Source organism: Schistocerca nitens, chromosome 2, assembly GCF_023898315.1.
Source record: "Schistocerca nitens isolate TAMUIC-IGC-003100 chromosome 2, iqSchNite1.1, whole genome shotgun sequence".
NCBI lineage: Eukaryota > Metazoa > Arthropoda > Insecta > Orthoptera > Acrididae > Schistocerca > Schistocerca nitens.
The window spans coordinates 826,079,878-826,097,085 of NC_064615.1; the positions used below are offsets into that span (position 1 = coordinate 826,079,878).

At 40.8% G+C, this 17,208-nt stretch overlaps 1 protein-coding gene across 1 annotated transcript in view; it reads left to right on the plus strand.

The window, feature by feature from the left end:
• Window positions 1-17,208, plus strand: part of LOC126237091 (disks large homolog 5-like) — a 212,172-nt gene that overhangs the window by 28,464 nt on the left and 166,500 nt on the right. Inside the window, exons 4-5 of the mRNA XM_049946894.1 lie at window positions 5,094-5,313; window positions 16,875-17,042. Coding sequence (XP_049802851.1) covers window positions 5,094-5,313; window positions 16,875-17,042 — 388 coding nt within the window. The remainder of the gene's footprint in view (window positions 1-5,093; window positions 5,314-16,874; window positions 17,043-17,208) is intronic.

A 17,208-nucleotide genomic window follows, 5' to 3' on the forward strand; every position in this document is an offset into this window, starting at 1 on the left:
GGTCATTATTGATGTTTTTAAGAAGTTGCCAGGCCTTTTGGCTATTCTGTTTCATGTCTAGGTTTGTGATTAGATTACACCATTTCATTGTTCTTGAGGCTGATATGGCCTGAAGGAGTTCTTCTCCCGCGATAGTTGTTTCCTCTGAAAAAGGGTTTTCCTCGAAGAGCTGTTGGTAATGTTCCAGAAGAACCTTTGAGTTTCCGTCAAGTCCAGGGATATAACTAGTTCTGCAGCCTCGGGGGATATTTCTTCGGGAGACAGTTTTAACTAATTCAATGAAAGTGTCATATTTTTCCGGGCTAGCATCAAGATTCTGCACCTCTTTGTCAAGTTCTTCAGAGAATTTGTTCCATAGGGCACGTTTAAAATTAAAACGTCTTTGGAAATGGGTTGTTGCTGGTTTAACAACTGCTTCAACCAGACATAATATAACTCGGTGCTGTGTATGTGGGAGGGGTTCTCCCACATCCTTCCTGGTTTGATGTGCTACGTTTTCGCTGACAAAGATGTTATCTGGATTGTATCCACGGTTCCACCTGCTGCTGTTGAAGGAATATGGAAGTTTGGGGTCGTGTATTAATTTAAGGCCAGTTGAGTCTGCCCAGGTTTCTAGGTCGTCCCCACTTTTGTCTGTGTGCCTGTACCCCCAGGCTGATCCATGACAGTTGAAGTCGCCCATTACTATTTTCGTTGGTTGTGAGTTGAAGTTGGTTGGCTCACTAAATCTGAACTCCCTGCTCGGTGGCTTATATATAGACGTCACAGTGCAGGACTGTAACTCTACAGTCAAGATTTCGATGTCTTCTTGAGATGTCAGTTCTGCAGATATAATACCTAAGCCCATTTTGGCGAAGATTGCGCTGCCATATTGCTCGTGTGGTCTTTCAATTACTAATTTCATTCCGTGGATCTTTGGTCTTCTATTTGTGGGGCCAATGTGGGTCTCTTGGATTAGTAAGAGATCACAGTTGTGAGTTTTACATGTTACAGCAAGTAGCACTTCTTTCTCATGAGAGAGCCCTTCAATGTTTATGGACATTATATTTAGCGCTGGCTTTGATAAAAGCCTTTTTATGGTGTCTCGGTGTTGAAAGGATTGGCTGTTAGGCACAGGCCTAACGTTGCCCAGGGTACGCCCGATCGTTGTCATGATCTTCGGGGAGGCTCCTTTCGTGTACCCCTAATTCATGGTGTAATCATCTGACATTCATGATTTTATATTTCACCTAACATGATGCTCTGAATGCTCTACTTTTGTGAACCTGATCAGTACCTCAAGGCAGTAATACGTAGCATGATAAGAAAGGCTAATTTTGTCTATGCAATCCTTGGTGCGTCATGTGTTTTCAGTTTTCAAGTTATGTGGCCTTATCATTTAGTCGTTCTTATATATTATGTACATTTTGTAGTAATTACTGATTACTTTAATTAAAAAGTAATTATTTTGAAAATAATATGTCTCTGCTATGTGTACCTCAAACTAACATGCCCTATAATTTACAGCATTTCTGGGACACTTGTACTAGAGTGTTAATTTTGAAAATTAAGGAATGTGCCCAGTAATCAGAGAGATTATGTTGTCAGGAATTTTTGCTTTGAATGCTGATAACAAATCACGTGAGCAAATAAAGGGTCAGTTTTGGGTGGTTCATCATTAATGTTTTCAAGACTACTAAATTTTCCAATTCTCATTTTTACTATTATATTACTCATTAAGTCTCTTCCTGTAAACAAACAACTGGCAGATCTGATTTAGATTTCTTGACTCTAATAAACAACTTGTGGATCTTATTCATAGTTTCCAAACCCTTTCAACATTTTAAAAGTAAAATGAAGACTCCAGGGAAGCCATTTTCCTGCATAAGCTGTTTTGTTTTGAAATTAGCTAATTTTGCCCCTTTTGGGCATTTAAAGCTACCTGGTGGCAAAAACAGTAGTTATAACAACGTGTTTTGATGTGTTTTATTGCTGTACTGGGATAATATGTGCATAAGGATCACATTTATTCCTTTTTTACATATGGGGTTCATGTTTGAGATAGTGTCTTCCTGGAGATGTCATTTGCTGACATTATTTGATAAAAGACGCTGCAAAACATTGGAGACTTCACTCCTAAATTAAAGAAACTGTTGAGTCATTCTGACCTGAGGTTCAGTGATGAACCTACTACTTGTCTTTATCGTATAGCCATTTTGCTGTCAAAATTTGAATCTCTACAAATATAATGCCGTAATTCTTTCTCAAAGAAGAATCATCACATTTGAAAACAAATTTGAGCTGAATTAATCAACCAGTGGTAAATCAACTGTAAAATGCAGGTTTTTAAATTGTCATGTGGAAATCTGTATCAAACTGGCTAATCTTCCATCTAATGAAACATTTGAAAAGTTTAATAGCATATTGAGTTTACTTAAGAGTTTTCCCTTTTAAAATTCATGGGGTTAGTAAATGGTATAAAAGCCTATGTCAAACACAAAGTTAATATGTAGTCAAGTGTCATCTGCTAGTAACTTTGACCACGACAAGTTACAGTAACAAGCAATTTCACGTAAACTGGAATGTATAAATTGCACAGAATATACTCCGCAATTGTCAAACTTAAAAGAAAAAATGCTCTCATCTCCCCATATGGAGAAAATTCTCTCTCACATTGATACCAAAGAAATTATGCTTTAAAGAAATCTCAGCAGATTTGTGTGTCTCAGGGGGGATAAGTAAAATAGCTAGAAAGTTGGAAAGGTGTGCTAACAGCACCAAGGAAAGAACAGGGCAAAGTCTTTCTGACACAGTAAAAAAATGATTATCAGAATTTTTTGATGATGCTGGAGTTAAACAAACTTGTCCTTGGTGTGAAGGACTGCTTTTCTGTAAGAATTGATGGAATGAAATTTCAGAACAGACACAACTGTCACTATGCAGTTCAAAAGTTCATTGCATGTGGAAAGAAGTGTGTCCAAGAAATCGGTCTTTCAGAATTTTGTGAACTGAGACTGAAAAAGTTGATTCCTCATATGTTCATTTAGTGTGTGATTGCGCAATGCACTAAAATACCAGAATTGGTGCTTACTAGTAGTATAATTGATATCAAGGACTTTTTAAGTGTTTGATGGTTTTAACAGCATGTAGCATAAAAATGAAAGCTGCCCTGGAAGAAATGCACTTGCTCACAGCTTACTGATCGTAACAAGGATGTTGATGCTGAAGAAACTGTGAAGTACAAGCAGATTGTGTATTCCTTGAAACTAAACAACTGCCAGTAAATGATATTTTTCACAGAGATCGCATCAGAAATTTCTGATCCACATTTTCTTCTCAGATTAGCTTTTTGTTTTGCAATAACGTGCCTTCAGTGCTGTAGAGTGTTTTATTTAAAGCCACATATAGAATGGACAGCCATTACTGTTGCCTCACTAATTAGCAGACAGGTTGCTGTAGCAATAGATGACCAGCGGGAGGAAAAAAGTTCCTGGTCATCTATTGCTACAGCAACCTGTCTGCTGATCAGTGAGGCAACAGTAAGCTGTATATATATATATATTAAAACAAAGATGATGTGACTTACCAAACGAAAGCGCTGGCACGTCGATAGACACACAAACATACACACAAAATTCTAGCATTCGCAACCAACGGTTGCCTCGTCAGGAAAGAGGGAAGGAGAGGGAAAGACGAAAGGATTTGGGTTTTAAGAGAGAGGGTAAGGAGTCATTCCAATCCCGGGAGCGGAAAGACTTACCTTAGGGGGAAATAAAGGATGGGTATACCCTCGCACGCACACACACACACACACACACACACACACACACACACACATATATACAGACACAAGCAGACATATTCAAAGACAAAGAGTTTGGGCAGAGATGTCAGTCGAGGCGGAAGTGCAGAGGCAAAGATGTTGTTGAATGACAGGTGAGGTATGAGTGGCGGCAACTTGAAATTAGCAGAGATTGAGGCCTGGTGGGTAACGGGAAGAGAGGATATATTGAAGAGCAAGTTCCCATCTCCGGAGTTCGGATAGGTTGGTGTTAGTGGGAAGTATCCAGATAACCCGGACGGTGTAACACTGTGCCAAGATGTGCTGGCCGTGCACCAAGGCATGTTTAGCCACAGGGTGATCCTCATTACCAACAAACACTGTCTGCCTGTGTCCATTCATTCGAATGGACAGTTTGTTGCTGGTAATTCCCACATAGAAAGCTTCACAGTGTAGGCAGGTCAGTTGGTAAATCACGTGGGTGCTTTCACACGTGGCTCTGCCTTTGATCGTGTATACCTTCCGGGTTACAGGACTGGAGTAGGTGGTGGTGGGAGGGTGCATTGGACAGGTTTTACACCGGGGGCGGTTACAAAGGTAGGAGCCAGAGGGTAGGGAAGGTGGTTTGGGGATTTCATAGGGATGAACTAAGAGGTTACGAACGTTAGGTGGACGGCGGAAAGACACTCTTGGTGGAGTGGGGAGGATTTCATGAAGGATGGATCTCATTTCAGGGCAGGATTTGAGGAAGTCGTATCCCTGCTGGAGAGCCACATTCAGAGTCTGGTCCAGTCCCGGAAAGTATCCTGTCACAAGTGGGCCACTTTTGTGGTTCTTCTGTGGGAGGTTCTGGGTTTGAGGGGATGAGGAAGTGGCTCTGGTTATTTGCTTCTGTACCAGGTCGGGAGGGTAGTTGCGGGATGCGAAAGCTGTTGTCAGGTTGTTGGTGTAATGGTTCAGGGATTCTGGACTGGAGCAGATTCGCTTGCCGCGAAGACCTAGGCTGTAGGGAAGTGACCGTTAGATGTGGAATGGGTGGCAGCTGTCATAATGGAGGTACTGTTGCTTGTTGGTGGGTTTGATGTGGACGTACATGTGCAGCCGGCCATTGGACAGATGGAGGTCAACGTCAAGGAAAGTGGCGTGGGATTTGGAGTAGGACCAGGTGAATCTGTGTCTTCTACAAAGTATGTTACACAGTTCATAAAGTAATGCACTCACCTATCAACCAAAGCCACCCAGTCTTTTTGTTTGCAGAAAATAAGTCATAGAACTGTGAAACAATAAAAATAAAAAATAAAAACATATTGTTGAGATAGTCTGAAATTTGCAGGCAACACAGTGAAACTATACGAAGATGTGATCACACAATGAAAGAACTTGAATACTACAGGGGTCAACATTTAGCAGCAATGAATCAGCTGGAAGCTGCTGCTCAAGAGTCTTCAACTCTAAGGCATAAATACAGTGATCTGGCAGCAGAGAAACAACGTTTAGATAGAGAAGTGCAGAACTTACAGAAGGAAGTAACGGAACTTCGATGTCAGCAACAGGTAAGCTAAATGTGTTATCATATTTTTATTTCTAAGATTTTTTTTTTTGAGACTGGTTTAGAAATATGTTGCTGCTGTTACCTTAAGTATTTTGGATTGTTGAATATGTCACTTTTCAGTGTATGCTAAAAATGTGAACATCTAGTTTTCAGAATTTTAAAAGTTTCATCAGTAGAAAGAAAAAAAGTAAGAAACAGGAAAAGGTGGTAGTAAGATACATGATTATGCGAGGGAAATAAAAATTTACACTGAAATGTGGATCAGAAAAAGCAGAAGTCATGTGAAAGGATAGAATTTGGAGGCAAAATGTACTATTTTATTTTTTCCTGCACATTGTGCCTCCTTTTTTATGTTTACTGTATTTCTCCAGATTTCTTTTTTAGTAAAAACAGAACCCTTTTGGGATCACCTTCTTGTCTGTCTGTCCGACAGGTAAAAACCTTTTTGCTCAGTGACAGGTCCAATTATCAAGTTGAAATTCATGCCACATACTAACATCTGTGGTCTCTTAACGGTGCAAAAAAACTGAAGCTTTGAAGTCAGTACAATCGAAAGATACAGCTATTTACATTACATATTTTGATACTTACAAACTTTCTCATCAAAACCTACTTTCCATTGACATAGAATCATGAAATTTGGTAAAAAGTAAGGTTTCACAGTAAAAGTAAAGGGAAAAATCTGAAAATTGTTAATTTATGATTATACCATATGAAAAAAAAGATTGTCATTGTTATCAGACTATCTCTCTGTTCGTCTGTCTGTGAAGACTCCTTTTTCGGCCATTAATGTCGCATATCTGATACTTGGAAAACCTCTTATCAAAAACTATAGGCCTTGTTGACCTAGAATCATGAAATTCAGCAAGTAGCAAACTTTCACAGCAAAAGTGAAGGAAAAAAATCAGAAAATTGTTAATTTGAAGTTATATCACATGGAAAACATATTTTTTGGTAATTTGTTATCAAGCAGTCCAACTCTGTTAGGACCCCGTTTTCTCAGAAACGGATAGACCTAAGTTGAAACTTACGTCACATAATAAGGTCTATGGTCCTTTGGCAGTGTAAAACGTTTAACGTCTAAGTCAGTGCAGTCAAAAGATACGGCCATTTATGTTACATATTTTAGCACTCACAAACTCATTCATTAGAATATATAGGGTACCTCCCATTGACGTAGAATCATGAAATTTGCAAGAAGCAAGGTTTAAAAGTACATGTAAAGGAAAAATCTGAAAATTATTAATTGGTAAGTATACCCCACGAAAAAATGCTTTATTGACATTTGATATCAAACTTCAAACTTAACATTAAAACATTCTTGGAAGTCCTCGAATTCGTGGGATGGATATCTAGCCAGTATCAATTTCAATAACAGGCAAAAATATCAAGTTTCTCAGTTCGCAGGATGGGCGGACTGTCTATGTACATAATGAAGTTTGTATGGAACCCTTGGAGTGTGAATCCTACTCGCAACTGGCCAATTGTTTATGTATATTAGGGTATACTGAAAAGAAATGTGTCTGAATTTTTTGTATGAAAACACTTAAAGCTTTTTAAATAAAACAAATGTTAGTAACATTCCACATCTTTATTTTTCATGTCTACACATTTACAGCCTTCTGCCACTAGAGGGCTCTGAATTGTAGTGTGTAACATGGCGGTGGGTAATGAACAATGTCGATGCATGAGGAACACCATGCTGTAATCAAGTTTCAAATTCAAAGAAATTGTCCACACATGGAGACCCTCTCCTTCCGCATGATCCCCAGGGAATCACCTGTTTTTTATGAGTATGTGCTTGGCCACTACAGGGCCCCAACCCTTGCAATGCTACTTCCCTTTCTGTGCTGCAAGTATATCTTCTTCTATTCTTTTTTCCTCTCTGCCTTTTCAATAGATTATCTGCTTCTTCCGTGAAAAAGGAGGAGGTGTGAAGGAAAAAGATTGGAGATGTTTAGAAAAAGGGGCAGAGTTCAGAAAAGTCACCCAGAACCCTGGGTCAGGGAGACTTACCATATGGGTTGAGAAGGAAAGACTGATTGTTGGGGACTGCACCATAAATACAAAGAATTTCAACACTGTACAGTGTATAGTTCATTGTTGACAGCTGTCTGAATTGCTCTGTGTGTGGAATTGTGGAATTGAAAATGGTGAGTTTTGTGCTGTTATTGCATATTTTCATTTGGAGGGTTGGAATGCCGCACAAATCGAAACAGAATTAGATGAAGTTCATATTGACTCTGCACCATGATTGAAGACCATTTACAAAATCCAGGATGGAATGTAACAATATTATGAAAAGGAAAGTTGCTACTCACTTTATAGCAGAGATGCGCAAGCACGCACGCACGCACGCACGCACGCACGCACCCACCCACCCACCCACCCACCCACACACACACACACACACACACACACACACACACACACACACACACACACACACACGCGCGCGCGTGCGACTGCAGTCTCAGGCAACTGAAATCACACTGCAAGCAGCAGCAGCAGCAGCAGCAGTAGTGCTTGATGGGAGTAGTGATTGGGTGGGGGTAAGGAGGAGGCTAGGGTGGGGAGGGGGAGGTATAGTAACATAGTGGAAGCGGACAGTGAAGTGCTGCAAGTTTGACGGTGGACAGGGGAGAGGTGCGGACGGGGGGTAGCAGAAAAGGACAGAAGTAAAAAGACAGTGTGATGGTGGAATGAGGGCTGTGCAGTGCTAGAATGGAAACAGGGAAGGGGCTGGAAGGGTGAGGACAGTGACTAACTAAGGTTGAGGCCAGAAGGGTTATGGGAATGTATGATATATTGCAGGGAAAGTTCCTATCTGCGCAATTCAGAAATGCTGGTGTTGGTGGGAAGGATCCATATGGCACAGGCTGTGAAGCAGTCATTGAAATGAAGGGTGTCATGTTTGGCAGCATGCTCAGCAACAGGGTGGTCCTCTTGTTTCTAGGCCACAGTTTGTCAGTGGCCATTCATGCTGACTGACTGATTGTTGGTTGTCTTGCCCACATAGAATGCAGCACAGTGGTTGCAGCTTAGCTTGTATATCACATGCTTTTGATGGGACGGGTGATGTTTGTGGCTGGACTGAAGTAGGTGGTGGTGGGAGGATATATGGGACAGGTCTTGCATCTAGGTCTATTACTGGGGTATTCCATTCCAGACGAATGGAAAAACTGGTAGAAGCCGACCTCAGCGAAGATCAGTTTGGATTCCGCAGGAATGTTGGAACATGTGAGGCAATACTGACCCTATGACTTATCTTAGAAAATAGATTAAGGAAAGGCAAACCTACATTTCTAGTATTTGTAGACTTAGATAAAGCTTTTGACAATGTTGACTGGAAAACTCTGTTTCAAATTCTAAAGGTGGCAGCGGTAAAATACAGGGAGCAAAAGGCTATTTACAATTTGTACAGAAACCAGATGGCAGTTATAAGAGTCGAGGGGCATGAAAGGGAAGCAGTGGTTGGGAAGGGAGTGAGACAGGGTTGTAGCCTCTCTCCGATGTTATTCAATCTGTATATTGAGCAAGCAGTAAAGGAAACAAAAGAAAAATTCGGTGTAGGTATTAAAGTCTATGGAGAAGAAATAAAAACGTTGAGTTTCGCCCATGACATTGTAATTCTGTCAGAGACAGCAAAGGACTTGGAAGAGCAGTTGAACGGAATGGACAGTGTCTTGAAAGGAGGATATAAGATGAACATCAACAAAAGCAAAACGAGGATAATGGAATGTAGTTGAATTAAGTTGGGTGATGCAGAGGGAATTAGATTAGGAAATGAGACACGTAAAGTAGTAATGGAGTTTTGCTATTTGGGGAGCAAAATAACTGATGATGGTCGAAGTAGAGAGGATATAAAATGTAGACTGGCAATGGCAAGGAAAGCGATTCTGAAGAAGAGAAATTTGTTAACATCGAGTATAGATTTAAGTGTCAGGAAGTCGTTTCTGAAAGTATTTGTATGGAGTGTAGCCATGTATGGAAGTGAAACATGGACGATAAATAGTTTGGACAAGAAGAGAATAGAAGCTTTTGAAATGTGGTGCTACAGAAGAATGCTGAAGATTAGATGGGCAGATCACATAACTAATGAGGAGGTATTGAATAGAATTGGGGAGAAGAGGAGTTAGTGGCACAACTTGACAAGAAGGGACCGGTTGGTAGGACATGTTCTGAGGCATCAAGGGATCATAAATTTAGCATTGGAGGGCAGTGTGGTGGGGGGGACTCATCAAGTACCTGTATGGTGGTAGGCCCCTGACCATGCAGGGATTGTACTGTTGGTATCTGAACTGGAAACTCCCCATGCAAGTCAGGGATAAGTGCCCTTCATGACTGGAGCCAGGGGACTCTGAACAATAGTTTACTGGCCAGCCAAACATTGCTGTGGCCAGGTGGCACCCGTGGGCAGAGCCCATACTCAAGAGTAGGTGGTACCATGGTGGAAGATTTGCACATGAAGTGAATTAAACTTTTTTCTGTCAGTGGCCCCAAGGCCCTAGTTGTCTCTTCAGGTGGGAATGGTTGTTATTACGCAGAGAGATGTGACATTGTGGCATTTTTATCCTTGGCCACACCGTGGCAAGAGGGACAAGCTAGGTGTCTGGGAGCAAAACACTTGACCCAATACTGGGTATGTGCTTGGACTGATGGGGATACTTTTACTTCAGTGAAACCATTATTTTTTTGTCAAAAACATTGAAGATGAATTTGGGGAAGTTGAGTCTGGGAAAATTATGAAGTAATTGGTTCGTTATTAATTACAATTTTCCCTGTTACCCAATCCACAGCTCTTCAGAAATGTGGTCATCTAGGTGACATACCTGTAAACATTGACCCACAAAAAGCTTTGAACGTGATCCAAGGAATCATCTCCCACAGAGATCTTACACTCCAAACGGTTGAGGGACTCCACACTAACTTCCAGCAGCGAGGTGTACAATTTATCATATATGTAGAATAAGGGCCAAAGGATAATCGCACAGATACAGGCACCTTTTATCTTAGCCTTTGAAAGGTATGTCATCCCGGAGAAAGTTAAAGTCATGGTGTACATGTGTGATGTGAAATCTGATGTCCCACTGCCTATGAGGTGCAGCAGATGTTTACCTTTTGGGCATATGTCATCCTGCTGCATGGCGGAGCCAGAACGTGGCAACTGTGGATGATCACTCCATGAAAGTGGTCCTTGTCAACATCCACATTTGAATGTCAGCTGTGCAGAACATCACCCTCCACATTTGCCAGTTTGCCCAGTTTGCAAGAAAGGACAGAAGTGTCAGGAATACAGATCTATTGAATACCTGTCATATATGAGGTGCGAGAAGTATGAATGCTTGTATTCCATTAATCTCCCCCCCCCCCCCCCGAAACACACACACACACACACACACACACACACACACACACACACACACACACACACACACACATCAACATTCACCAAATGTGCCCACAGGTTTTTCTTCAGGAACCACTTCCCTCACACAGATGAAGAAACATTCTCCTTCGGCGTCTACCAGTGACAGGGCACCACCTTTGGGTCCTTCTCTCTGTCAACCCCCCCGACTAGGGCCTCAATACCAAAAATGTCTGAAGGAGCCATAGCCTATCTATGGGTCCCAGAGCTGTTCTGTGCTCAATGCAGATAGCAGCTTCAATGAACCTTGTCCACCAAGGGCTTGGAAAAGAAGAAGAAGAAGAAGAAGAAGAGTTGGGACAAGGCTGCTCCTGTGACCGCTAACCCCACCCTCCTCTGCCCATCCCCCCCCCCCCCTCCCCCTCATCTCTGGGGACGCCAGATCCACCCCATACAGCACACTGCCCACTGGTGACAGGCAATGATCATTCTGCATGGCTGGTACTCCTGACCCCTTCACGCCTAACCTGGCCACCAGTCACATGATCATTCAGTGTAACAGTAAAGGGTACTGTCAATATCCAGAATGACACTACCTTATTTCCTCTTCTTCTGTGGTTTGAATCCAAGAAATGCAGGCAGTAGCAGTGCAGATGCAGATGACCTCAGCAATTGCCAGGCAGGTCACTTACTTATGTTGAATTGACCACATCAATCCAACAACTCCCAACCCCCTCTTTCCTCCTGCTTAGGGACTTCAGCACACAAAAAAACCTGTGAGGGGAGTACCACTTCACCTGGTAGAGGCCTAATTGACTAGCTTCTCACAGATCATGATCTGTGTGTCCTCAGCAATGGTTCTCCTACTCACTTCAGTACTGCCCATAGCATATTGCTCTAATGACCTTTTTCCCTAAACTTGTGGCTTCACTACATTGGTCACTACATGACGACCTGTGTGATAGTGACCAGTTTCCAATTATCCTGTCGTTTCTTTGCCGCTGCCGGACAGACAGACTACTGCGTTGGGCATTTGACAGAGCCAGTTGGCCTTTGTATGCCTCTGTGGTTTCATTCTCCGTCCCCTTCTTCTGCTGTATCTGCTATTTCCCTTTCTACAGGTCCCCTAGACTGTCGGATGGTGCCTTGATGAACCAAATACATTGCAGTAGCTATTGAGGATCACCCTGCGCGGTGATTTAAATGACATCCTTGGCAGACCAGCCTTTGCACTTTTGAGCAACTTCATGCTAAGCCTTGCTGTCTAATCAAATGCAGCAAGAAGAAATGCTGGGAATGCTATGTCTCCTACATGGGTATGCATCTTCATTTCAGGTGTGGGACAAGCTCAGTGGTTTTATGAGCTGCCAACGATCAACAGCTGTTCCCAGCCTTGTCCCACAGGGTTTGCACTGATTTGTTGGTTCTTGCAAAACACCTTATGACCTGAATAGCAACAGCATTTGGCATCCTTCCGTATCCAGCTACCTTTATATTGTAGAAGCAACAAGTTGGAGACGGCCCCTTACATTTCACTCCCCACCAAACTGAAACTTACAATGAACTCATCACTGACTGGGAACTATTTTAGGTTCTTGCCTCATACCATGATGCAGCCCCTTGCTGTGATTGAATTCAGAATCAGATGATCAAACACCTGGATGTTACCCAAAGGCAGCATCCCCTCAGGGTCTTCAACTCCAAGGTGCCTTTCCCTCACAGTAGCGTAGTTGTCCTAGTCCTTACGCCAGGCAGGAACCCAACATATCTTGACAGTTAGTGGCCATTTAGCCAGAACGATGTTCTCTGGAAGCTGCTTGAAAGGATGGTTGCCCATGGATTACGTTGGGTTCTCAAATCTCTGGGCCTTTTGTTGCCCTTTAAGAAGCTGCGATGGAAGATAACAACCAATCAACCACATAGGAGAATATCAGATTGATCATGTGGCAATAACCAGAAAATTCTCTCCAGAAATCATGAATGTGAGGGTTGTGTGGAATCTTATCACAACATCTCACAGATCAAACTTCATTTTATACCCAACAGAAAGAGGGGCCAAAAGTCTAAACTCCCATGTATAACTCAGAATACTTGAAAGAATATGCAGCAGATTTCGCACAATCACTACAGGCCAACATACAAATGTGGAACAAGCTTCTTGAAACCGTTCAACAATCAGCAAAAAACTTGCTCAACCACCATGGAGACAGAAGCAAAGATGGCAGACCTCAGACTGCAACAGATCCCTAGAATCCCATATCAGAGCCTGAAAGTTATGGCATAGCCACAGACTGCAGGGAATTGGCATAATTTTTTAGAAACACAGAGAAAAATATGTAAAACAATCAGATGTATTAAACAGTACACTACCTCAAAATATTGGAGGACATTGATAATGATTTCAAAAAGAACAACATATGAATTTTTTAAAAGACATTTCTGGAAGAACAAATGAACTACAAACCCTTCAGTCTTTAGTTTCATCACCCTGATGGACCACTTGAGACAAATATACAAGCCAACTATGAAATTCTGAAGCAGTACTTCTATAAACTACCCAACTGTGAACCATCTGCAATTTCACTTTACTGCTCCAAATAAAACTCTCTTTCATCTAAACATGAGGAAATACTAAACAATGTTTAACATCTAAAAACAACAGAGTACCAGGGGACAATGGTACAATTGAAGAAATGCTCAACATTGGAGGTGACCTCTTGATTGACAGACTACAAACCATCATTGTCAATACACATGAAAATGGCAACATACCAGCAGATAGGAAAAATGCTTTGAGCCGTCCATTACACAAAAAGGGGAATAAGACATATCCAAACAGTTGCTGAGGTGTTGCACGTTTACCAGTTGCCTGCAAGTTTTTTTTTTTCTTTCTTTCTTTTTTTCCCCTTCTTCAGATACCCTGCTTACCAAGCTGGAGCAACAGACAGAAAAATTGATCAGGGAATACCGAGGTGGGCTTCCAATCAGGCTGATGATATGCTGAGCAGATCTGGAATCTCAAATGATACTGCTACACTGAAAGTCAAATTTCACAGTTTTCACTTTCATAGATTTCAAGAAAGCTTACGACTCGATCGACTGCATCACCCCATTTAATATGCTTCATGAATATAGTTTGGATAATGAAACAACTTTGTTAATCAAACAGACTTTGACAGCCACGTAAAATTAATGGGGTCCCCACTTCTGGGTGCAAGAAAGAAGCACTCAGCAAAGAGAGGCCACAGGTGGCCCATTGGGGCCATCCGACAAGACAGGTCCAAAGTAAAAGGAGAAATAATTTTTGGGAAGATAAGAAGAACAAGAAAGCTAGTGCTATGTAATGGTTTCTCGTGTTTCTTAGAGGGCCAGAATGAAAATAATCACAATTGCTTCTTTCTTGGTATGTGTGTAGTTCCTCTGAACAACTATCAGTTCTTTGATGTAATCATTATTGCCTGTTCAAAACCATATTGTCGATGTGACAAAAAAGCGCCAATTCTTTATTCTGATGAATCTTCTGTAATTGTAAGCATTTTATGCAGGTCATATGTTGTTACAAATTTGGCATCCACAAACTTTGTTTTAATTTGTTGAATGCAAATTGGTATTCACTGTTCAGATTCCATTTTGTGCCTTTTGAAAATTCATACAGCATGTTGGATAAACTTCCTGTAGTAATTTATTTGGCCTAACACAGCCTGTACCTGCGTCTGGTCTTTTGGAACTGGGAAGTTTTTGATGGCTTCAGTATGTTGCGCCATCGACCTGATGCCATGTGTGGACAGAATGTGTCCTAAATATTGCACTTTGTGCTGGAAGAATATGCACTTCTCTTTATTACATTTTAAAATTACCTCTTGCAAAATCTTGAAGGCAGCTTCCAAATTATGTAAAAGTTTTCTGGAGTTTTTCCTGGGACAGTGACGTTGTCTAGGTTGTTCACAGTGTGAAGAGACTTCCTAAGTAACAGTTCTAAATAATGTGCAACAAGTTAGAGCACAGTCAGTCCTGAATGGTAATCTCCTGTATCAGTATTGACAAAATGGAGTATTTATGAGCATGAATCTGTGTGTATGTCTTAAGCATATGAACCAAAACCTAGCATATCCTGATGGTGTTTGTGTGTTGTCTAGAAGATTGAAAGAGCTGGAATAAGGATTTGGCAGACTCAAAAATGTGGCAAAAGAGTTGAGGTCTCGTGTAAATAACACCAAAGTACAGTTTTTCTTCACTTCCAGGAGAAAAGGCTGTGGTTAAATCAAAATACATCCAGTTGAATTTAATCAAATACAAGAGATATGAAAAGTTCCAGTACTTGGGAGCACTGGTAACTGACAATAACAACATAAGTGAAGAAACAAATTGAAGGATTTCCACAGGGAGTAGATCTTCCTGGGTCCTGATGAAAAGTATTCAGTCACATAGCCTGAGCAGAAAATCCGAGGTGACTGTCTATTGAATGGTTGTAAGACCAGTGTAATGTATGGTGAGAAACATGGACAATGTCAAGCAGAAAAGGAATTCCTGAGAAAATGATACAGAAAACTATTAAGATAGATTTCTGAATCAGTGAGTGAGGCAGGGAATGGAGACCATGGAAAACAAAGAATAGGAAGGACTATGGTTATTGTGACCTAGTTTTGGAAATCAAGAGCAACAGATTAATATGGTTGGACCGTTTAGAGTGAATGTCAGAATATAGACCTGTAAAGAAGATCTACAGAGGAAATCCATGTGGCAGAAGGTGCGAAAGGAGACCATGGAAATGATGGTTTGATGATGTGAATGACTTGAGAAAAACAGGAGTGAGAAGATGGAGGAAAAGAACAGATCATAGAGATTGGGCTGTGATTGTCAGAGGCCAAAGCCCTACATGGGCTGTAGTGCCCAGGAGTAAGTAAGTAACCTCCTGTATCGGTATAGAGCAAATGAAGTATTTATGACCATGAATCTTTGTTTATCATCATCCAAAGGTATCTGTAAATAGACCACCTTGCGATCAAGTTTATTGAAGTATACACCAACTGCTAATTTACACATGAGCTCTTCTGGTTTCAGAATTGGGTAAGCATCAAATGATAGATTGTGAATTTACTACTGTTTTGCAGTCTACACAGGTTTGTACTGTGCCATTAATTTTCTGTACAACCCTGACTGGCATTGTCCATTATGGATTCGATAATACCAGTCTGTTCAAGGTGGTCGAGTTCCTATTTGACTTTTCTTTAACACAAAGGGAACATTGTGCAGTTTACAAAATTTTGGCGTAGCATTTGGCTTCAGTGTGACGTGTGCCTTGTAATTGTTAATGCTACTTGTTGCCTTGGAAAAAATGTTATCATATTTTTGCAAAGTGTTGCAAACTTTTCTGTTGTATGAATCTGATTTGCTCCATTATGAATGGTGAGATCATCTGTGGTAAAGAGATCAAGGTCCAGCAAATTTATTGCTTTGTGAGAATTGACAATTCATTTAATTTTGGTGATACTAATTTTTTGCTTGCCTGTTGAAGGATCATAGAAATGATGAGCCTGTATCAGTTTGATCTGAGCTGCTGCAGCTGGTGGTCATGTGTGTGCGATGTGTGCTTGCTTGTGTGAATGAATGATGTGTGTGTGTCTCTTTCTTGTTCTGGCGAAGGCTGTATCTGAAAGCTTATAAGCAAGTATCTTTTAATTGTGCCTTTCTGCAACTTAATGTGTCATCTTTACAGTAAGTAGCAATCAGTCTTTCCTGCATTGTATGTATTAGTGTTCTGTTTCACAGAAAGCGCTTACCAGTTGTATGAAAGGAGAGGTTTTAAATAATTTAATTTCCAAGTTATTGGGTTTGCAGTTGCTGCATTAAGTTGTCATTTTCCTTCCACAGTATTGTAACTTTTCTTGTTGTATTTGAAAGGTGTTGGTCTCAGATTTCATTACTGGCTGTTGGAGTACAACCAAATTATGAATTGGAGATGCAACATGCCACCATATCAATTGCTTTCATGACACCATCAAAGAAAAATAGTCTCATAGAAATTTAAGATCAACCAATGAGTTATAAGTAAGCAAAATTTGGTAAGACAATAGCTTTTGCTCATCTGCAAACACAGAAACTTGGAAATCATTAATTTTGCTGTGAAAACCTCATAGATTACATTTAAATTAGCTGTTTTAATTGCTTATAATTTGTATTATGATTTATTGCAGGAGGTGATAGTGAGTGAGGGTGGTACAAATGATAGCTTAAATCAGCAGTATTTCAATGCACTGAGGAAGTACGAGGCTGTGAAGGATGAGTATGATGCCTTGAGAAAGCGATATGATGATTTGCTCTCCTCCCATTCTACTGCTGTGAGCAAGCTAGAACTGGCACAGGTTGGTAATACTCTCTGTCATAAAAGTGTATCAGAAGTTAGTCTTATTATTTTTACACGAATACTTTGGTGTTGGTATTTAATTATCTTTTCCACAGATGTTTAAAATATTATAATGATATGAATATGTCAGTTATATATAACCTGATTATGTGTAAATTGAACAG